At 34.4% G+C, this 24,462-nt stretch overlaps 1 protein-coding gene across 14 annotated transcripts in view; it reads right to left on the minus strand.

The window, feature by feature from the left end:
- The window catches only part of DIP2 (disco-interacting protein 2), a 298,258-nt gene that overhangs the window by 70,024 nt on the left and 203,772 nt on the right, over window positions 1-24,462 (minus strand). For 13 of the 14 annotated variants that reach the window (XM_081765446.1, XM_081765436.1, XM_081765435.1 and 10 more), the window contains one exon: window positions 1,782-1,910. In XM_081765446.1, coding sequence (XP_081621572.1) covers window positions 1,782-1,910 — 129 coding nt within the window. Of the gene's footprint in view, window positions 1-1,781; window positions 1,911-13,762; window positions 13,921-24,462 lie in introns of those variants that run through there. The other variant, XM_081765445.1, reaches the window with a different exon arrangement.

Genomic DNA, 24,462 nt, shown 5'->3' on the forward strand with positions numbered 1-24,462 from the left:
AGGTTCCTGTCAGGACATTACACGATCTTACCATGTTATTTAACAACCAACCAGCTTACTTAAAATATTCAATATTCACCAGATATGATTCTCTTTTTCTTTGAACGTCAAAAATGCAATTACTGTGAATTACGTATGTATAAGACGATGCGAAGGTTTCCCTTTTTAATTCTGTAAACCTGTTAACAATGTATATGAAAATGTAGTGTGTTTTTACAAGCTGCAAATGTATAAATATACTTCACTTTGCATGAGACCATAATTACTTACTTTCAATTGCTATTAACAGAAAACGACCCTCGATCAAATAACTAACTGTGGCGGATCCTAATTCTTCTCATTTCATGCTTTCCCAATAAATGTGTGGGAGAAAAAGCGTCATAATTTTGTGAAATTCTCTGTTGTTCTGACAATCAGTATTTACAAAAGTGGTGATGGAGCCCAAGAAAGTGTGGACACATGCCTACCTTCACTATTATGCTAGGGAAGGTGATTTCTCTTACCTTTCTTGCCTAAAAAAGTTAAAATATTTAATATATAAAAATCAAATACACATTAGAAGTCAAGGTTTGTCGAAAAGGAAGGTTAGCGAATTTTTGCCTTCTTCCAGCAATGAAAACTTTATTGTGGTACTCGAGGGTCTCATATTTATTTTCCGAAAACGAAAATAAATACAGTTTAGTGCAATTTTAATTGTGTTAATATTATCATCTATCTTAGGGAGACGGAGATTAAGGCAAGTGTATACATACATACATACTTTTACCACTGAGCTTTTAAGTTCTCTACTGTGATTGTATTAATTGTTTTCTATAATCCTCGTAATTTTTTTTCGGGGGAGGGGGATCTCGTGGTAAAGTGCTTTTTCTTTAAGAAAAAAAAATCAGCACTTAAAGTTATTGAGAATTTACATTTTCCTTTAACTTGCTGATATTTTCTGCAAACCTATGCTCCATCAAATTGAACCAAATGGTTCAATTTACAGAGGCAGTAAACGGTTACACTTGCATTTGCAAACTTACATTAAACTTCATATATTAAATATTTGACTGAGATGATGCGGTTGACGTCCCTCTTCCTGTATATTGCAATCTTTCAGAATATATAACTTAATATTAATCTTGTATGTTGTAATATTTCAAAATGTATGAAATTTAATACTGATCTCTTGAAGGACAAATAGCAGAAACACGAAATATTGTGATATAAAGAAATCTTATCAATCTATTTCTACAATACATGTAGAAGTAGTTCTTGTTCAAAGACAAATGAACTACCCACATACTTTATTTTTATAAATAATTTCGAAATGGTCTTCTCTCTTTATTTTATGTACTACTAAAACTGAAGATGATTAGCATTGATGCCGACTTAAATAGAAATTCATTGTGTAAGATTTTACGTTCAAACACGGCACTTTATGACTGAGTCACTTCGGTAATAAGTCCACACTTTAAATGAACTCTTTTATCAATAGTCCACTTACCCAGAATGTCTTAGTTACATTAATTTTTTTAGTAAACAATTTTACAAAATTCTTTAGAATAAAACTATTTAACATATAAATGATTGTAAGCTGCACAAAGCACACAGCCTTTACTTAAGCAAAGAACTTTCAGAATAGGCACAGCCATTCTAGCTGAGCAAAAATTAATTGATTAAGCTACATTTACCAATACATAAATCATAATTATTAAAATGAAGTTGGCAAAGACATAAATCTACAGCAACAACATAAGACAAAACATCGTTATTTGATGCTTATACAGATGAGTACCTACCCGAGTCATGTCTTTCACGGTCAGGACTTTTGGCCATTACAGAGGTCCTCTTCGAAGGCATAGGGAGCGAGGGCTTCGGCCTATTCTGCATCGCCGCCAAGGCTTGTTGTACTGCCTCCTGACGCACCTCTGTGACCAGATAAAGCTTTCAGTATTTGTTCTCCTTCTTTTTTGTACAACTAATCAATTATTCTATTCAGAACATCAAAGTTTGAAAAAAAAAGCACACACAAAAAAAAACCTAAAGCACTCTTCCCATTACAAGTTCACTCTTTTTTACTTAATTTTCAATTCATACAAAGAAGGACAGTACTAACATATTGTAATATTTCAAGTATATAACTTTCATATCCATTGTAGCATTCTATTGAAAAACTAAAAATAGTTAAAAGAGAAATATAAATGCTGATTTGCTGCAAGAAAATAGTAAAATGTATTTCTACTTCTGTCCTGAAGAAGTTCTACTTATTATCTACAGATTAAATAGTATCAAAAAATAAAATAAAAGTAAAAATAAACCAACAGCTACTATAAACTTTAGCAACACAAACGGATATTTCTGAGATAGCAGTGTCGTAAATGTTGTACTAGATTAAAGTCTGTGTGTAATTCCTGTATTCCTACGTAAAATATAGAGACAAATTTATTTGTGCTAAAAGGAAATAAAATTTATTTTGAAACATCAAAATAAATGTTATGAAAGTAATTATTTCTTGTACCAAAAACATGATATATAACGTCTTTTTTCTCAATTATACCAAAATATTGACAATAGTTTGATAAAATACAGTACTCCACCTATGATAATATTAACAGAACAAGCAGATTTAGATTAATAATGGAACTTCCTTATTATATTTTTAAATTGTTCTATATAAAATGCATAATTTATATTATCTTAATCTTATACAGTAGAGAACAGTTAGAACATGCAGCTACTTACAGTTAATCTTATCGAACGTAATAATGAATATGATAGCTTATTTTATGGCAAATTCAATTTGATACATATTTTTTTTTTTTTTTTTTTAAGATTTACACAATAAGAAAGTACTATATTAAATCATGGTTCCAATCATGTTATGGTTATTTTTCAGTTGTTTTTAGTAACATGAATTTATTTTCTTCTGTAAACTTATACAGAACATTTTATAAAAGGTTGGTTGGCTGGGATTTACATATTTTATAAATTCAAGAGGTTGTTCTTTCTACAGGAGAGCTTGGTTTGTGATAAGATACATATAAACGAACGGAGAGATAACGCAATATGAGGGATCTGTTTAGCATCATCTATGCACGCACAGTGGGTGTACCGGTAAACTAGCAGTAATGCAACAGGCTGGAGAGGTCATGTGAGATTATGCAACAAGAATGGGAAAAGCACAAGGAAAATATTATACTGGGCAAATTTATATTGCTTCATCTCATGCATAAATCGAACTAAAAAATTTTGCACAATTTCTTGAAAATTTTGCACATTTTGTGTTTTTCTTACTTTACAGTTTGTCTAGAAGTTTTGACAAAAATGTCCGACTGCTTACACAGCGTGCTTGAGAAATTTACGATTTTTTTTCAGCAAATGGGTAAATAATAATAAAACTGTTTTAGAAAAATCAAATTTCTTTCCCACGACCACACTGTTTCTTTTATAACTTTTTCAAATACTAAGGTACTTGAAATGTTCAGAAGTATAAAAATTTTAAAAAATAAAACTATTGCATTACCTACAGGAATAATAACTTAATTTTCGTTGTCTATTTAAAAACTTCTACTGGCTGCGTTTGTATTAAAATTATTGGCACACTTAAGGGCGTTCCACAATAGGAATAGGTGAAAAGCCCACTGTGTATCTCAAGAACTAAAAATGGGAACTAATTTTTGCAGCAACTATTTCTCAATAGGTTTACAATTCATAGATTGACTTTTCACTGGTTTTTAGAAAACCATGAATTTACTCTGAAAGTTTTCGTATAATGCTTTTGTACATACACAAAAATACCAGCATTGCTATAGAGCCCCTTTCTTTTACAATACATGCATGACAACACAACAGTGGATAACCCACTTGAAAATGCATACCCCTGGCTTTATCCACAACATGTGTATGATACATTTGTGAAAATATAAACGAAATAAATATTAAAAGCTCAGAAAATAATAATGTCATGCATGATTTCTTAAAAAGATAGAAAAAAAGAAACTAGTTATGTACTAATACCTACCTAGAGGAACTCCGGTATTATACCGGAACGTGAAGTTCTATTTTATCTGAACTCATAATTACGACATATTTTTCAGGGAATAGAAGTAATATTCACTAAGAGTCAAGAAATCTTCAGTGGCACTATTACACGAACTGTGGGCAGCTAGTTTGTGATCTACGTCTTGTGCATGTTGATGACGAAGTGGTGATGACTTCAGCATCCGACAACACAGCATTCATTATTATTACTTACACCCACCCAAAAGCCTTCTCCCTCTTACAAACTGTCTCTCTCTTTTTATGCTACCTGTTTCCCTGGTACACATACACATACGGAATACGGAGAGAAGTTTACGTCATGGCCGGTTGACTGTTCACAAAAAGATCTCTCTCTCCGCTTGCCCCCTTCCTCGTTTCTCGATACAACAAATGCGCCACGGTTTCATAAATAGGTATAGGACAACATTACTATCACCTCCGGAAGTCAGATATACAGTAAAACCTCTCTACGTTGGTCACATTTCTTCCGAAAACTACTCAATGAAGAGATGTGTCCAATATAGAGTATTATGAACAAAGGCCATATGTTCAAGAGTTAATCTGCTTCTAGAAAATGAAGTACAAGATGGACAGGTGTCACCTTGTTTCCTGTAGTTTACATTAAAAAAGTATTTACGAGATATTGGCGCAATACGTCACTGTCCACAGAAATAGACAATTCAAATTGAATGCAGTATATAAAGCGTTTAAATGTTCAATAGAGAAATATCAACAAAACAATGATTTCCTACAAAATGTTTTATAAATAATAGCAGGAAACTGAATGTACTAGCAATATTATATATTATGGTTTTGTCTTTTAAGCTCGTGAAAATTATTACTTTTAACAAAATGAATGATGGGATATTTCTTGGAATAAAAGTGTGGAAGGGAAAGGAATATCTTCTAAATTAAGAGGATAAATCAAAACGATTACGATTGAAATGAACTCTTGTATTCCGTAAGGGGATCACGATGACTAGCTCAATGTTAGAATTCCATCTTCGATGCGAGGGGTCACTAATTTCATTCCAAACTATCTAATCTTAGGCTGGACAACACCGTGACTTTTTCTTGGGGGGGGGGATCTCATTTCCCATTATATTTATTCCACCAATAGTGACATAATTCTTGACTTGTATCAACTATCTTCCTTACTCAACTAAGCATAACATAGGGACATGAACCTCGATAATTTATTTCACTTCCATCACACAGGAGGTTCTAAACGTTTTGTAGCTAATTCCTATTTGATACTATAAAAAGAAAGTATCAGTACCACAGTGCACAAGACGTGAAGAAGTTTGGTTTGGTTTTTGATCAACCAAGCCCCTTAACACGCTAAACTTCACAGCGCCTAGGTTTAAAATAGCATTTTTTACCTCAATTAAATAAAATGAAATGGAATCTAAGTTTTACGTCCCACGATTATGCCAGCTACGCTAAAAGACGGTAATGAGAAATGAATGAAAATAATGGAATGAAGAAAGTGTGAGGGAACGGAGAACCTCGAGAGAACCCACGCACACAGTGTGTGTCCACTACAAAGCTTACTTGGCGCGAGCTGGAATCGAACCAAGGACACCATGCACCAGCGGTGAACGCTCTACCACTGAGCCACCGCAGTCCCCTCAAATACTTCAAGTTGAATGAATATTTGAAAAGGGAAATTGTTTAAATCTTTAAGTTGGTCGAGTACAAAGTTATTAGTTTCATTATAGAATTGTTTTCCACAAACGGATTAGTAATTTTGCATCCTAAACATTATACCAGCCCGCTAATCTCAACAGCAATAACGGGTAGCCTATTAAACAAAAATGATTTCCATAATTACTTCCGTAGGAATACATGGGAAACCGATTTTTAATTGTCCATCTCTTAGGATCAACTGGATGGATCACGTAATATCAATAAACTCCGATTCTTAACTTTTGATCCTACATGCTGGCCAAAATTGACGGTGATCCAGTTCTTAAGATTTTGTGTCTCCCGGACGGACACACGGATAGAAACGTTAAACATATAAAACTTCTTTCTTCATAGACATCTAAAAATCAATTTTACATATAAAGGTAAGACAAATTTGAAACGTTTTATGTCATATTGGGTCATGCTTTGAATTGAGCTTATTTTATATTCAAACATATAGCCTATATGTTTGATATCATTCTATTTTTAATTTCTCCAACTTCAATGCAATAGTGTTACGACTATCGTGTCTTTTTCATCTCATACAATTATTATTATTATTTAGTTTCTAATATATGTTTTTTTAAGTTCTAATTTTTAATTTCAACAAATTATTATTACGAAATATTTCCGATCGGTTGTTTCTTTTATTTTTTAAAGGTATTCATACATTAACACGTTCACTGCGTTACTAGTCACCGGTGGCTTGTGCGATACTTCATTTTTGTGCAGTGCTGTTCTATGCATTGTATTACCTTTGTGCGTTTGTGGTATTTTCGTTTGTACAGATTTTTAACATTACAACCATCGACGGACAAACCTTCAATGAGACACACGGTGACTTGTATAGCACTAAGATCCAAACTCAGTTTCACACTGCCGCAGCGAAAGTGTTAAATAAGTTGCCGGATCTTAAGAGATTGGGTACCATAGGAGTCAGGGAGGCAAAGCCCCTACCCTAATAAATAAATAAAATAGAAAATAGCTAAAAGATATAACAGTGTCCACTTTAATTTATTAAAATTTAACTATAATTCATCATAAGTTTTAAGTTTGGAAAATCAGTCTAGTTGTGAACACAAAACAAGAAACTGCTCTCAACAGAACACACATGATTTGCAAATGTCGTGGACCGTAGAAATCCAGAACGAATCCCTTGGCTAAGATTCACACTATTTATCTATACTTACATATAAAATAATGTGTGTGTGTGTGTGTGTGTGTGTCATCAGATTTTCGCATAGAAAGAAGTGATCTAATTCTGAATGAAGCCTTTTATTTTATTATTATTATTATTATTATTATTATTATTATTATTATTATTATTATTATTATTATTATTATTATTATTATTTTCGTCTCGGTGATGCGGATTTGGAGGGGAAGATGTATGCGAAAACTTATCCACGTGTTTAAGAATGCCTTGCATGTATGCAACCCCCAATACGTCGTGGTTGACCGGTCTTACATAGAAGCAGAGGATAAGCACCGAGGAATGGAGTAAAAACATTTCCCCTCTTCTCTTTCAATCAATGTTCTGATTTAAGACCCGATAACGACGAGTACCTACAGATAGCGCACAATAATATACTATCAATATACTTTCATGAAACTTTAAGAAATCCCGGATCTAAACCTTGCGCCCTCTTATCGGACTTCCGAATACATGAACTGTATGTAAACTCTAGTTTGATGCCTATACTTTTATTCTGATAAATTCTACATTACCATTGACATTTAACGAACAAAACACGTATACCTAATCAACTGATCTCACCACAATGAACAGAATGATATGGATGAATATAAATCCTCATGTGTAGTTTTCGAGAAAATCAAACTTTTTTTGTAAACTAAAAATTCATATACGATAGACAAGCCATCTACTACGATAAAACTCATACTGAGATATACACTAACAAGTCGACAGTATACAGTACAGTAAATGTGGTTATGATTTTAATTTCATTAACCATACTTCAGATTAAATCTTAAAATATTTGTTTAACTATCATATTGCCAAAATATCAGTATGTCAATCGATAGATGACATCGAGCTTCAGAAAATGACACGATTGACGGTAATTTCTCATGCATAGTTCTTGAGAAAATCAAAGAACGAACCTTAATGACGATAAAAACTATGTCGTTTGTTTGTCAATATTAACTGATAGTTTTTATTCTGATGAAACAGACAGTTTTAACTAACAGACTATATTCACTGTCGTCTGTCTTCTACTAACAGTAAAGCAAATACTGTAGACTGTGCTACTGTCTGCATCAGTGACGAGAAAAAAAAAAAAAGAGTTTCGGGCATTAACCTTTCCCCCTTGAGAAAGATATAAAAAATATAAACATTTACTATATTAAAAACTAGCTGAATTGCTCGTTCTTCGCACGAGGTTTATGGAAAATATATGAATTCCCTTCCCCCTTAGAATATTTTATTTCAATAAGAGTGTGATGATAAAAATACAGCAGATACACATGTGCTATACTTTTGGCATAAATACTGAAACACACTACCGCCACAGAATACGTCTTTAATCAAACTAACATAATTAAAAACACCCAGCTTGAAGTTGGTACCAACTATCTTCCAAAAGTCATTTGAAACGGGTCAGACGTTTTCCCGACCCCGAAAACTATGAATTTAACTTAGATCTGTCATGTTTGATATTTTATTTTTCACCTTCCTTCAACCTCTGCAGATGGGGATGAACCTGGACTTCAACGGCATCAGGAGCGTCACTATTCATATCACCAACTGCGAAGGCTATCGACTCCACACTATCAGTCGTTCTGCATTATCTTTACATGTCACTCCTCCAACTCCCACCTATTAAAGTCTCTTGCTCCCACAATTTTTTTTTTTTTTTTTTTTTTTTTTTTAAGGTTGAAAGTAATGTATTTACCAAGTTTGGTTCCAATTGCTCCAGACGTTCCGGAATTTACATTCATACACATACATCCAAATATTTATCGATCGGATGTCTTCGGCGTTATCCCTGTTAATTCCCAATCCAGCGGACATACCCCAAAGGAGGTGGGCGGATAAGAGCCGTTTTTCGCCCATCAGACAACGGAAAAATGAAGTGTCCGATTCCGACAAGTTTGCAATGTATTTGTATACTAGAAGATCTGTTGCATATGTAAAAATAGTAGATACGTGATAAAGAAAATAGTAAGTCATAGAAATGAGAGCCCAAAAAGAGTTCGTTTCTGCGTTTTGCGACATTTTGGTAATGTTTGCTGTCTTTGATGGAGGCTTATAGGAAGAAGGAGTCGATGAACCAAAATAAATCTGACTCGTCATAATATAACGCTATGTAACCTTTGATATGAGTACTAACTGATTTTGGTTCAGTGTGTCCTTCTACCTATTAGAGAACAAAATGTATTGCGCGAGAGTATAGAGTGATGAATACCGTTTATACGCTGTAATGTACGAGTTCAACTGGAGACTCCAGCTCTGATGTTAGTTACCGATTGTGACTGAAAATACATGCTCAGCATGTCAATAAAATATATAAAAAATGTATTGTTTGCGCGAATATGTGTGTAGGGCAGCAAAAATAGAGACAGCACGTTATGGAGTATTGAGAAGGCGTGTCATTTCTGAAAGAGGTATGAGTAAAAGTGCAAGCAGGAAAACCAGTCGCAGAATGGCATGAAATTCTGTAATAGATATATATATCGAAGAATCATACATACAACGCGTCAATGAAGTACCGATGGGAAGTCATTGATATGTTATATTGCAATACTGAGGGAAAGATTAAAAACAACGACCAACAATAGCTACCTGATGTATCCGATCCTTACATTGACGAGCACTTAAGTGACAAAGGTATGTACTCTCTGTACATACATCATGACGATGCTTCTGTTCTCCGAGTTCAGTGGTACTGTCAATGTAAAGTAGGCGCACGGGTCGTCGGAGTTGTGGGCATGTTGCTTCCGTACTATGGTTTCTGGCTTACTGGCGCCACAATTCCACCGCAGTTAAGAAACCAAGTCTAGAATATACTCATACACTACAAGATGCCGCAGCTGCACGATGGTCCAGTGGCGATTCGGATGACGACAGCAAGCACGATGTCTAATCTGCAAACTAGCTACAAGTGTCTCCAGCTATTTGATTATTATCTATGCTTGATTATTTCCGATGTAATATATTGATCTCATAGTCGTAGTAGACTTCATTCTTCTTATTCTTGCCGTTAGCGTTCTATTTACTATTGCTTTCTCGGATTCCAACTCATGACATTAGTGTTTACATTCCTTCATTAACACACGACTTACGTCTTTATTTATTTATTTTTTTTTACCTCTCACTTATAGCGCTTTCCGTCAAAATATATTTGTTTTCTTATTTTTATGAGGTATACTATTGGAAACCATGCATTTCACATCTCGGGCCTGATGGGCGAAAAATGGCCCTTATCAGCCCACCTCCTTTGGGATTAAATGTCATCGCAATTGTAAGCTAACCTATATTATGGATTCGGCAGTAGCCTGCCACTTAAGACATTTGATTTTTCACCTCTTCTTGCCGATGGGGCTAAACTTGGACTTTAACGCTATCGGAAGTGTAATTATTAATTTCAGCGACATCAAAAACTATATATTCGACACTAATATGGATCGTTTTCGATTATATTTACACACCAATTCCTTCTCACTACCCTGGGGTGCTAATGGGGATTAAACGTAGATTTAAATAGTATAGGGTGTGTCGCCAATCAACTTAGGTACTTCAAAAACTATGGATTCGATACTAATAGTGCTATCTGATTATTTTTTAATATCGCCATTTCCTCCTCCTCAGAGTTACTCATGGGGGCTGAACTTAATGAAATTGGATTTAAACGGTATCGAGAGGGTCATTATTTAAGCGATCCCGAAAACTATTAATTTAACACTAATATCGGTCGTTTTTCTTTAATCATATTTATATCTGTTTCTTCCACTCCCCCTTGTAGTGCTAAGGGGTCTTGCTCCTACTAGGACTGAACTTGGACTTAAACGGGTTGCGGACTGCCACCAATTAACTTAGTAACGCTGGAAACTAATAATTATACACTAATATCGGTCTTTTTTTGTTGTTGATATTTTTACATGTCAATATTTCACTCTTCCACATGCATTTATAAGGACTTAAATCGGACTTAACGATCAGGCGTGACACTATTTATCTAAGCCACTCCAAGAATTATGGATTCGACACTACGAGTCGTTTTCGATCATTTTATATGTCTCTCCCTTCTCTTTTTCCCCAAGTAATGTTAGGGTAGTCTTATCCTAACTGGAAACTGGGTTTGGATTTAAACGGCACCAAAACTGTCACCAATTAACTTAGAGACCCCTAAAACTATGGATTCGACACTAATATCGGTCATTTTTTTAAACTTTTACATGTCCCCATTCGCTCCCTATCAGGAGTACTAATAGAGGCTGATGGATTTAAACGGCATCGGCATTGCTCATCTAACGATCCCGAAAACTACGGATTTGACATTAATATCGGTCGTTTTCGATCATTGTTATGGCCCTAGGTTTGCTAGGGGGATTTTATCCTCAATGAGGGACTGAACTTGGGCTTAAAGGGAATTGTAGTTGTCATATATCAGCTCATGGACCCCGAAAATTATGGATTCAAGATTAATATAGGTGATTTTCGATCATTTTGTCTCCCCCGTCCGCTCTGACACCCGATAGTACTATTTTCCAGACTGTAAGTAATATATGTACCAAGTTTGGTTAAAATTGGTCCACGCGTTCCAGAGTTGTTCTGGAACATACATAAATATATACCACACATACACATACATAAAGATTTATATACAAAAATCGCACGTGTCCTGAAGGATATGAATGTTTGAACCGCCGTTGATGAGATTTTGCGTACGCCATTGGTCTGTATTACTTGTAACGTTTAGCCAGACGCATTTTATCCTTCAATGGTACTAAAGAAATAAAATGTCATTCGGCTGTGAATAATTTAAATGCAATTTCTGAATCGCTTAATGTACAAGGGAAGTCATCACAGAACATATAAAAGAATATGCTAAACCTATTTCTAATGACATACTTCGTTTGGAATGCTTGTCAACTATTTCCATCTTGCATGACAAGATCACGTAGTATATAATGAAAATAAAAAGCACCAACGGAAATCCTCCATTGACATCAGTATGTTGTGTGAATAGAAATTTAGAGTGGGCCATACACTGAACATTATAATAAAAAGAAAGAAAAAACAGAACTAGGATAACTGTTAATGCTACTAAACTGGTCCACCCATATTTACAACTTCCCTTTGAAAAAAAATTTCAATAAAATGTAGACGAAAGATTTCACTTTACTAAAATAAGCATTATATGTGGTTGGTTCTTGGTAATAATGTATGACTAATTTGTATACAATTTCATATTAAAATTGCTTTTATGCTGAATATAATTAATAATTAAACCAGTGTGTGACTTATGCTTTCTTTAAAAATGCGTAAATATTCTTCGAGAGTTGTATGAACTCGCAGTGACATTGATAACTTACTTATCGAACTCGAGTTGATTCGGGCAATGAAATTAAGTGACTGTGACGGGCCAGAGTGCGCTTCAAAGTTATGGTCCATGAAAACCTCTATCATACAGTGTGTCTGGAAAATCACTTTCGTGTTTGTATCCCAGTTCGCCTCGTGGTACATAAACGCATTCTACGCGATGTCCCAAGAATTAAGTTAGTTTAAAAGTACTTTGGCGTTTATTTATTTACTCAAAACCGGATTTTACAATTACTTTTACCTATTTAGTTTCACTTTCCTATATTATTATTATTATTATTATTATTATTATTATTATTAAATTTAACTATGAAAATTAATATTTCCTCCGAACTATAAAAAATACGGAAGAACTTTCTTCCTTTAAAAAAATGAAAATTTTAGCAACAAAAAAATCTTTCCCTTTGTATTTTTCTACGAAGAAGCCATCGCAGCTTAAACCCTATAATTCCCACATATAACCATATAATCACATACAGTATAACCAATATAAGAGATTTGTTTATTAAAAAAAAAAAAAAAATCAGCATATTCGATTTAATTAAGTTCGGTACTTTCAATTACTAACAATTGACTGTTTATTTGTTTGTTAAGTCAAAGGTAACGCCACAAGTCGGGTACAGGGCAGCGGTTAAAGTTCTTGTTTCGTAATTAGGAGGCTCCCGGCTAAAATTTGGTGGCCAGCCATTGTGAAGAGGTTCTTTTCAAGATTTTTCTTCAGTTTCACTAAGAGAATGTTGGGAAGTATCTTTAAATACAGGAACAGGCTGACTTCCTTGTGCCGATTGATTGAAACAATGATGTGCAAATTACGGCCCGCGGGCCAGACGAGGTCCTCTCAAAGGTTCTATCCGGCCAGCGATATAATTCCTATTCTTAATCTGACGAACGAAAACAAGAAGAATAAAAGGAAATAAACAATTCCGGAATATTGTCTTCTTCTTTATGTTTAGCTTAGCAACTACAAATTAAGGTATTTTCTTATCCACAATTGAAACGTCATGTTAGCATTTCAGAGAAGCATTTTTGTCGTTTTCAAGACCTCCTCCTAAAAAAGTTTGCCCATCACTGGAATAGTGTGTAACGTCGTAACTCCTATTATAAGATGGACCTACTGATTAAAGTGGTATCCAAAACCACTAGTATTGTTATTATCATTAACTATTCCAGCTAAATTGGTCTCAGATAATAATAATAATAATAATAATAATAATAATAATAATAATAATAATAATAATAATAATAATAATAATAATAATAATAATAATAATAATAATGTTTGCTAAATGAATAAATAAATAAAACTGATGACTATACTTTAAGCTTCCAGTGTCATTGATTCCATTCTATTAGTCTCGATCATACAAACTTAAAAGACGGTTTAAAAAACTAAAAATACATAATTTACATAAAATTCACCTTATATGAAAGTAACTTCATATTATAAGTTTGTACTAAACTAATGAATTATTTGTATTTACTTACGGTGCCTACGTAATCGTTCCTGAAGCACTTTTTCGTATGCATAGCCTCCCACATACACCGACAACACACCACCGAAGTCCATCACTAACTATCCTAGTATTTAATGAAAGGGATGTGAAGCAAAGGAAATGAGATGATTCAGCACAACCAGCTCAACCGATAAGAAGCACCCAAACAAAAAAACAACAATTCCCAGAAATTAAAGTCACTAAACCAACAAAATACCAAGTCTGTGGTACGAACGAATGTTTTCATGACAACGGGACTGCATTTTGCCTAAGGATAAAATCATGTGATCTTATTGCTTGTAAACTATTCACAACAACAAATGCCCTGAATATCGAGGACAAACAGGGAAACAAATATGGACAAATAAAGTACAGAATTTCCATTCTGAAATTTCACTCAACCACGTAAATAAATAAAATAATCACTACATAATTGCGATGACAGAAACGATTTGAGTTGAGTGAAATATCAGGTTTTGCAAGAGGAAGTTTAATTTCCTTCCTCAAAGGTTTTTCCTATCATTTAGGATTTCTTCTTTGTTTAATTCACACTCTCAAGAACACATCATACTCATTTGCGAATATCTACATATTGGCCCCAGGGGCATCATTTAGGGGCGGTTGTCCCAAGAGTTTTAGGAATACATTTACTTTAGTTGATTGTCTACTAATACGTATACTAGTACAAAACATGAAAGTCTTGTTAGTGGTGTTCTTGTCCCCCCTCAAGCGAAATCTGAAGTGATGCTCCTGATTGGCCTACCTATCGAAACAACATTAAGCCATATTAAGCAAATGAAAATCAGAATTTAAGCGAATTAAACAAGTGGCTTTTAATCTTCTCGGGTCTAGCACTCCCTTGTGATTGTTCTGAGTGCCCCATCATCTTAAGCCAATCAACCCATGCACAAGGCTGAACGAAGACGAACAAAGCGATCCAAGAACCAGAGAAAGGCTTAAATTCTTAATATCTGCCTTGAAGAATGCATATTTTAAATCTTTTTAAACAGCATGCCGTCCTCAATTTCCAAAAGAAAGAATCCAATGAGCGTTTCTTTGAACGACATTTTTAAAATAATAACACAGAATTTTTATATTGGTTGGATATCTTTCATTATACCAAAATTGATATAAAATTTGGATATAAATGTAGTAAAAATTTACGTTTTAATAAAATGTCTGATCAAATGAAATACTGAGAAATTACTTAAGAATTACTGAACCGGTTTTTTCCTATTGAACCGGCAGAATCATTGAACCTTTAGCTGTTGATTCGAATAATAATAATAATAATAATAATAATAATAATAATAATAATAATAATAATAATAATAATAATAATAATAATAATAATAATAATAATAATAATAATATTATTATTATTATTATTTGTAAAAAGAAAATACAAACTTTTGATAATTTGTAAAATGCATAATGGCTTTCGTCCTATAATAAGAGAGTAATGAAATCTTAAACGCCCTCTATCGCACCTTTTTGTTACAACGCCTCTTTGGAAACGCAAACCTATCTGGAGGGCGTTAAGGCCTGCGCTGACAAACATTGATTTAAATCACGGTTCATGCAAACTTAGATTTCTCGATGCTTATTTTTTTCAAAAAAAAAAAAAAAAAAAAAAAAAAAAAAAAAAAAACTTTTACCTCGAATTTGTATAATTTTTCCTAAAATTTGCGTTTTTAAAAGTGAATCAAATAGAACACGGAATCCATAGTCCGTTTATTTCCTTATTGTCGGTGATGATTTCAGGGAGTGGCGTGGGAGAAAAATCATCCCTCTTGGAGCCATATCTGTGATCATGCTCAGTGCGGGATTACCAGTACTTTTGTATTACTACTTTTCTTTCCCATGAATTTGAAGGTCTCCCACCAGGGCAAATCTAAAATCATCACTGCTTATTATTACAAACTACTTAGTGAAAATGACGTTAAGTTGTAACTGATAAACTATTTAAAACCTGAAACCCCTAGGTTAGAAAAAGTAACATTAAAATCGAAAAGAAGGACCTGAGCACCACTGTTCTGTCATTTACACTTTGTTTTATACAAAAGAGAGTCTGCTAGTAGTTGACAATTAATTACATCAAGAGTCACGATCAAATACTCTACAGTTTTCTTAACATAAAAAAAAGTTCTAGCTGACAACTCTCATTCAACATTCTGCGTACAAAACTCTATGTTCTTGACGTTTCTACGGACAATCTGAAAATATTTACAATTTAAAATAGTTCAAAATCGCAGTACTTCTACATATAAAGATAAGCAGTCCTTCATGTGATAGTCTTTTCAAGCACTCAAAAAAATAGATTCACAGTAAGCAACAGAAAAATTTTAAAAAATCTTTCAAAAATATGCTTAGAAAATAAAGAAAAGTCTCTAACACAATTGTGTAACAAACTTAATATAATCGTAATAGTTGTATCTTGCACTCAAGAGAACCATCAACACTCTATACTAACCGATACTTAGTGTTACTTTGCTATTTAAAATTCCGTTTGAGTTGAATAGTGAATGTCATATTATGCCTCAATAGCAACTATTCTTTGGTGCCTCGATCGTGAAATATCTAAGTAATCCTTACCATAATTCGTGATAAAGCTACATGCTTCAAAATATTTTTGTTGTATGAAAAAATGGTAAAAGAACTGAAAGAGAAAGAAAGAGATATGAGTTCTATATTAATACGGATCAAACCATTCTCAAATAGCCTAACCCTTAGTCTGTGGCTATTTGAGAATGAATTTTTGGAAGCGTTACCCCCTAGAGCGAACGCGACCAAGGTGGCTATTTGGTAATATTACTTTTGCCCGAGTTATAAATCATACTGTGAGCCAGTCAGGGTGTCCAGGTCTTTCTTGCCAATTCCAGGTCTCTATAATAGCAGAGTTCCAGTACTCTGCACAAAGCATCTTCAAAGCAGCTATTTCTTGCTAAAACCCCCTTGTCTGGTAACACGTCTTTCCTTTTCCCCACTTTCTTTTGATATCTTTTAAACAGCAGACAGTCTATTGTTCTGAAACGCACCAAATACGTTCGAGCTGACGTTTTCTCCGCGTTTTTATTATTTTCGCGTTTGTAATTAGCCATCCACATTTAAATACATGGTCAGCGTATTCCAAGCGCACGCATGAGCAATAAAATTGCGTTGCGATCGCTTCATATAGTCACCCTGTTAGTGTTCTCTTGTTTACGTGCAGTGTTGATCTTAGTTAATTTTGTTATTGAAATGAGCTACATATTTCCAGAACGTTTTATCATTAGTGTATTCTTGAGAACGAATAGTTTTAAATAGGTGCGGGGACAATTTGAACTTTAAGGATACTGGAACTGTGCATGACAGGCCCCGAAGTGAAAGACATAGTGTCGTGACACTTGACTTTTCGGGAGATCTGTAAAGCCTTTTTTTTTTACATGTTCACTCATTGGAGTAATTGCAAGGGATCAAGAACAGACAGGCCATCCTAGAACATTGTTGGCCCATTAGATCACAAACAAGGTTCCATCAATTCTCAGAAGTAAGGGGCCATGCCACCCCTGGCAAAATATTCTAATTACACCAATGTGTTCACCTAGGAAATCGTCCCGTCATTTATGGAGAACAAATCAAAATTTACCTTATATAAAGCACTTTGAAAGTTTAAATTTCATGCTTGCTGTGTTCATGTCGTACAATAACTGAAAAAAAAAATAGTATATTAAAGGGAAGAAAGTACAATATTGCTGTGTTCGTATTCACAACGTAATACATACTACTTTACAAATCGTGGTTTGATTTATCTGGCTATATGAATAACCAGAACTTTAGAATACGAACAACTGAAAATCCTTATACAGGGTGTTTCAAAACAACACCAACAACGTTTGGGAGGTGATTCCTGACATCAAGATAAGACGAAAAGTATAGACCAACCTGGGTGCACAAATGCTTCCTTTCGGAGTTATAGGCTGCCGAAAACATGATAAAATGAACTTTAAAGGCCCATAGCTCCAATACCATGGGACTTACCGTAGTCGGGTCAAGACTTTGAACTAATACGTGCGCTATCCAAAAATACATTTTTTTCAGAATCCTAAGGTATTCACGCAACAATTTTTGTAGAGGGAGTTTGGCTAGAGGCACATAACTTGAAGTACTCACCAACTACCTCTATAAAAATTGTTGTGGAAGTACCACAGATTCTGAACTATGAATATTTGGATAGAGCACGTAGTAGTTCCTACGTGAAATCTTGACCCGACTACGATAGGTCCCATAGTTTTGGAGCTATGGACCTTTAAAGTTCATTTTTTTTCCCTGTTTTCGCAGCCTATAACTCCGAAAAGAAGCATTTGTGCACCCAGGTTGGTCTATACTTTTCGTCTTATCTTGATATCTGGAATCACCTCCCAAACGTTGTCGGTGTTGTTTTGAAACACCCTGTATTTTATACAAGTCGCTGAAAGTAGTTGTAATTGGATCCTTTATCTCCTCCCTTTTGCTGTTTTCATAAGCTTCGTGCATCGACGAGCACTCAGAAATTTTTGTTTGGGGAGTTGAAGTCGAAAGATTGGACGGGGTTCGGACCACGTGAAGCCCCTGGTACACAGAAAATAGAAGTATGGTATTTAAAAATGAGTTACGAAGGTCTGTTGGGGTATGGGCCCGGTACAGGGGAGGCATTTGGGGCTGCAGGGGAGGTTGATATATCAACAGGAGAATCTGCTCCTCTCAAGTAAAATCTGAAATAATGCTACTGATTTTGTACTTCAAATTCTCAGTTTTTCATAATTCAAATATATCTTCAACTGCCTTCAAGCGGTGGATCAATATTATAAATCCAATAGCTCCTCTGGAATAAAATCCTGGACCATGCATCCTAAGGAAGGGTGTACATTTTTTGGGTAAACCAAATTTAATCAGAGCAAATTGAAAATAACTAGATTTCGAGTGTAGGCCTATATGTAGCGCTCATTTATGACCAGATGTATCGTGTATGCTTTCTGTGGATAGTCTCGAGTGCAACTCTCGATGAGAGTCCTTGCTTCAGATACAAGTTTGGTCGGATTCTGTATGCAATGTGTTCTATATCATACAGCCTTGGTGTTAGAAAAGGACTTTACTCAATTAAAAGTCAATCGTGTACGAACGTAAGCCTATTTGGATTACACACTCACACGTTAATACCCCTTTCTACAATTTATACTTCAATGTGTCATTAACATGTTGTTCACCGCCCATTTTCTCAAGCTGAGCTTCAATTAATAACCATCTGCTTATAAAAGTCTTGACATAACATGAGACAGGAAATGCGGAAACCGGATGCAGTCAGTGGCAACGAGAGAGGAAATGCTGCCCGTATATGTACGTCAAAGGCCGCCGACCGACCGACCTCTTACGCCCTCCTCCTTCAAACTGACACGCTCCATCTACCACGACCTCCAAGGTCGACTAAAAGGTATAATAAGTGAGTAAGTGGTAGGAAGGGATGACTGCTCGAAGCTGCATACATTGACTTTCCTGACACATTATACTTTGAAGACTTTTCATTTGCTATTAGTAGAGAGACTATCGTATTTAGAAAATAATGTCTACTACACAGATGCATCACATTAAGATCTGAAGCATTGACAGGCGTCAACTGATACATATTGAAACGTAGAAATGCAAACTGACACGAATGATTTGAACAGAACCAGATTAATTGTACACAAAAATATCTATGATTGGAAAAGGTTGATAGATATAAATGAAAAAAATTAATAGCAACTCCATCTAATTTTATGCCTTTACGAAATTTAATAATACGCGTAAGTTTCAACACAAATAAGCATAAAGACAACGAAATCTACATTAATTTGAAGGAAATTTTATGCAGAATGCAAATTAAGTTCCAGAAGTTACCTATATTTGCAATAATGAGTGAAATTTTACAAAACGTGACAGCCATTGTTAACGGGAGTTAATTTAGGTCTGCATAAAGAATACTTTGACTTGAGATATAATACTTAATTGGATATCCACGCGATTTGATAACTAGATTGCACCTTTTTGGCATGGAGTTGACTGTTTTCCTCTTTCTCTGCTTGAATGTAATGTTGTCAGACGTTGTTTACTGTTTTCCTTAACTGATTTCTTATTGAGGCGTTCTTGCTCGAGCCTTAACCTTTAAATCATGTCATACATTTTCAATAGGGTTTAAGTCAGGCGAATTACCGGGCCAAAGAAGTGAGTAACATGCCGTAAGGAGATAATATAATTTTTATAACTCCGACACGATGACAAAAGAACAGAACCGTTTTGAAAAATAAAGGGTTCACCGTTGAATAAATCTCTTCCGAATGTCTCATTTCAGCCTGTAGACTCATTTTGTATGTTTGTTCATCAACACCACAATTACGGATTCTACACATCCTACTGGAATAAAAGCATCCCCAAACCATGACACTTATAGGATCTTAGGTTTTAACAGTACATGCAGGCCTAAGTGCTTCATTAGACATGCGAAACACGCATTGTGCGTTGTTTTTGTGGAAGTAATGGCTTCTTAACAGCCCTGCAAACGTAAACATGGATTTTAACTTGTTTCTAACTGTACGTAAACAAACATTGACACCAGATGTTTCCCGCCAATCCGTTGCAAGATCTTGTGATGACTGAAATGTATATGCCAGACACAACTGCCGCAATGCACTCTTCTGTCTAAGAAATGATTTCATTTTTCGACCGCATCTGTCAATTCTTCCACTTTTTATGAATCGCGCTTCTCGAATTTTCGCCAACTGCCTACTTCCTGTGCTTTTATGTATTTTCATAATCCGCACAATTCCAGCACTGGTTTTGCCACATTCACTTACTGTTCGAATTTTACTGGTTTTTGTCGGTGTTATGTTACACACCTTTTCTCCATTCTGTGTCTGATGTAAATGAAATTCACGACTTTTCTTCTAAAATGCACGCGGTACAAACATTGACGAAAGAAAAACAAAATTTTTAGGGTATAAATTTGAATTACAGAATTGACAATAAGCTTTCACTACACGTTTGACAACTGCAACACTCCAATCTTGAACACCTGAACAGCAAGAATGGACATAGAAGAACGGCACTGCACGATTAAGGTGTTGTTTATATAGTCGAGCGCGAACCTCACAGTAGGCTAGACCGAGTCGGCTATGAAATGGACCTTCGAAAGGCTGATGTGTGTTTTACGTACGTCACATTTTCTAAACTATCATCCATTGTTGCAGATATACGTAGGTAACTTCTATAACTTAATTTGCATTCTGCGTAAAATTTCCTTTAAATTGATGTAGATTTCATTGCATGTTATGCTTACTTATGTAGAAACTTCTCACTAAACCTTGTAAACGCATAAAATTATATGGATCTTCAGAGACGTCTTCCCTATGACAATGCTCCAAGTCACAAGGCACTGATTGTGCAAGATTTTTTGTCCCCAAAGGGAATCTCTGTTATCCCATACTCCCAATTCACCAGATCTGGCCCCACGCGATTGTCTTTATGTCCTACACTGAAGCCTGCACTCGAAGATTCGTTCTTTGTTAACGTAACGGCCAACAAGACGGCTATGACAAGGGTTTTCAACAGCATTCTACAAATTAAATTGAATTGAATTAAGTTCAAAAAGCAGAGCTTTTGAAGAAAGTTGGCATTATAATTGGATTTCAATAATTAATTACATAGGAATATACTTTTAATGAAAATATCCCTGCTGTCTCGTTAATTGATATGTTTTATGTCAAATCTAACTCAAAATTAAGATAAGTTTTATTTGCACTCCCAGTAGAGGGAAAATATATTTGACGAACAGTATTATTGGCACGTGCATTTTAAATGCCAAGGTTGTCCGGATGCTAATAGCGCCAGAGGCAAACATATTTTACGAGAGGGAATCATATCATCTTCCATCATCTCAATGTAAATGAATCAGTCGCTCATAGGACAGGTAACAATTCCTGTCGCTAACAGGACTGTCGCTTCTAGGGCTAATTTCAAATATTTATTTTCTCTTCTTTTCATTAACCGGTAATTCGAATAATTACACGGAAACTTATTCTCGTAGTTGTGAAACATATTAAACCAAACAAAATATTTTTGGCAATAATCTCAAGAGAGTTGTTTCTATTCCAAGTCTTTATGGGGTATCTGATTTGTTCATTCTGACAAGCTGCGTGAATACACAGGGTGTCTACTAAACTTCCAAAATGCAATTTCATGACTTTTTCGTGACCTCTTCATGAATTTCATGACCTTTACCAAACCATAAAATTTCATAACATTCTCAAGAGCGAATTTGGGTGCGAATTAGGTCGAATTTTCATGCACGCGATAGAAGCGTGCTTTGCTTGCGATTTGGTAGCGTCTGAAGCCAACCATATACATTTCTGGTGGTGAATTTTGATGTTTTATAAAACAAAATTTTCCAGTCTGTATTTATATTTGTACGGATGAAAAAAAAATTGTGACCCAAAAGCAAAATTTCTTGACTTTCATGACCGTTTTCTGATTTCGTGATTTTCGTGACCGATAGACACCTACACTATTGTTTGGTATATAGAACAATTAAACCAGATTGCATTCAAAAAAGTTGGGTTTCCACAATGATTAATAAACACAATAGTATTAAATATACTGTGAATATTTGAACTGAAGAGCTGACATAAAAGAATTATGTCCGTATCGAGCTGTAATTTTGACAAAATCGGACCCTCAATATCAAATTTAAGTAAATAATTATAATGCATGAATTTATTTTTTACAATTACTATTTTGTATAGTATACCTACAATTTTACTGCAAAATCATCATCATAGGTATTCTGCTATTATTGGCAGATCACTTGCCGCAATTGAAAAGATTTCATACTCCATGGTCTTCCATGAACCTCTTCGTCTTCACGTACGAATTTTCTGTTTTGATATCGTCCAATAACTGTTACCTCTTTCGCCCCCTCCCTCTCTTTCCTGCCGCCATACCATCTAGCACGTCCCTTGCGATACGATTCCTTCTTAGCCAATGTCCTAACTAGTTTTTCTTCCACTAATAGTGCAAAAGGAAGTATTAATTTCACAAACTTTTGTTTCTTATCGCTTTAATACAATTATGCATACATTAAGGCGGCAGACTACTAAATATTTTTGAAAACCTAATAATTTGTCTTTTGCCCGGTTTTCGTAAGTGGAAAGAGGTAATAAGATGTAACTTACCACAATAATAGATAATGTTATTCTACACCCGAAAATACGGATCGGAAGAATTTTCAGTGTTGCCATCCATAGAAATTACAGTGTGACCAGAATTTGAATTACTCAAAAATCTCGGTAAAGACAGCGACTAGAAAAATGAACTCAACAGTAATTGATCACTTATCATACTGTCTAGGTTTCTTGTTTACTACTTTTTAAATAATATTTCTGTTTATTTTATAAAACTTACATAAATTATTACAAAATAAATAAGTTATTACAAAATAAATAAAAACATTATTTAAAAAGTAGTAAACGAGAAACATAGACAGCATGATAAGTCATCAATTACCGTTGAGTTCATTTTTCTAGTCGCTGCCTTTACCTAGATTTTTGAGTAATTCAAATTCTGGTCACACTGTAATTTCTATGGATGGCAACACTGAAAATTCTTCCGATTCATATTTTCGGGTGTAGAATAACATTATTATTGTGGTAAGTTACATTTTATTACCTCTTTCCACTTATGAAAAACGGGCAAAAGAAAAATTATTAGTTTTTCAAAAATATTTAGTAGTCTGCCCCCTTAAACAAAAGAAATTAAAAGTCCATTGTTTTTTAAAAAAATGTTTGCTTTCGGTTAGGACATGCATTTGGAATCGAACACAACTAACTACTTTATCTTTGTTTTTTAATAACAGGACACAAATTGAAATTGTCCTGAAAACCGAGTTCTTTGATTTTCGACAAATCCTCTTCTGAAAAAGATAAAATGACGGTATTATGCTATCCTTATATTCATACATATAACCAATTTACAATGATAGCCTACAGATTTAATGTGTAATCCTAGTAAAGATTCTATGTTAATTAATGGGGCTAAATGTGGTCTCTCTCTATATATATTGAGGATTTTTAAGCTTCGTGATATTTCTTATGTTTGCAGCTCTCCCAGAAATTGCCCTACTCTTACTATAAATTACGCCAGATGAGGATCAGAATAATATGGCATGCCTCTTAAATTTCTAATACCTCTCCTAACACTTGTTGTAAACTTGATTTTATTGTTAGCATCAGAGAAAAGGTAAAATACACAGACTTAATAAATAAACATTAAAATCAACAACAAATCTCAACCCCCAACCCAATACATACGCATATACCTTAGCAATGTGAAGTCCATTCTTCGTTAATAAATAATGATCAGCGTACACAGAGTATAGCCAGCAGCTAAATGTATAGAGACATTATGAAGCTTAGGATAGCAAACCTTATTTTAAACCTAGAATTTCATGTGTTGCAACTATTTTGGATCAGTTAGACCAGTTATAACATATTAAGGACTAATAACAATAGTAGCAGTAGTAGGTCTTGAGAAAACTTACCTAATGCACTAATTGTTACATACAAGAATTAGTATATATTACCTAAGTTTTCTTCTAGCTTGAAGTGATATATATATATATATATATATATATATATATATATATAT

The sequence above is a fragment of the Thermobia domestica genome, chromosome 7, assembly GCF_964235325.1.
Source record: "Thermobia domestica chromosome 7, izTheDome1.hap1.1, whole genome shotgun sequence".
Classification (NCBI taxonomy): Eukaryota; Metazoa; Arthropoda; class Insecta; order Zygentoma; family Lepismatidae; genus Thermobia; species Thermobia domestica.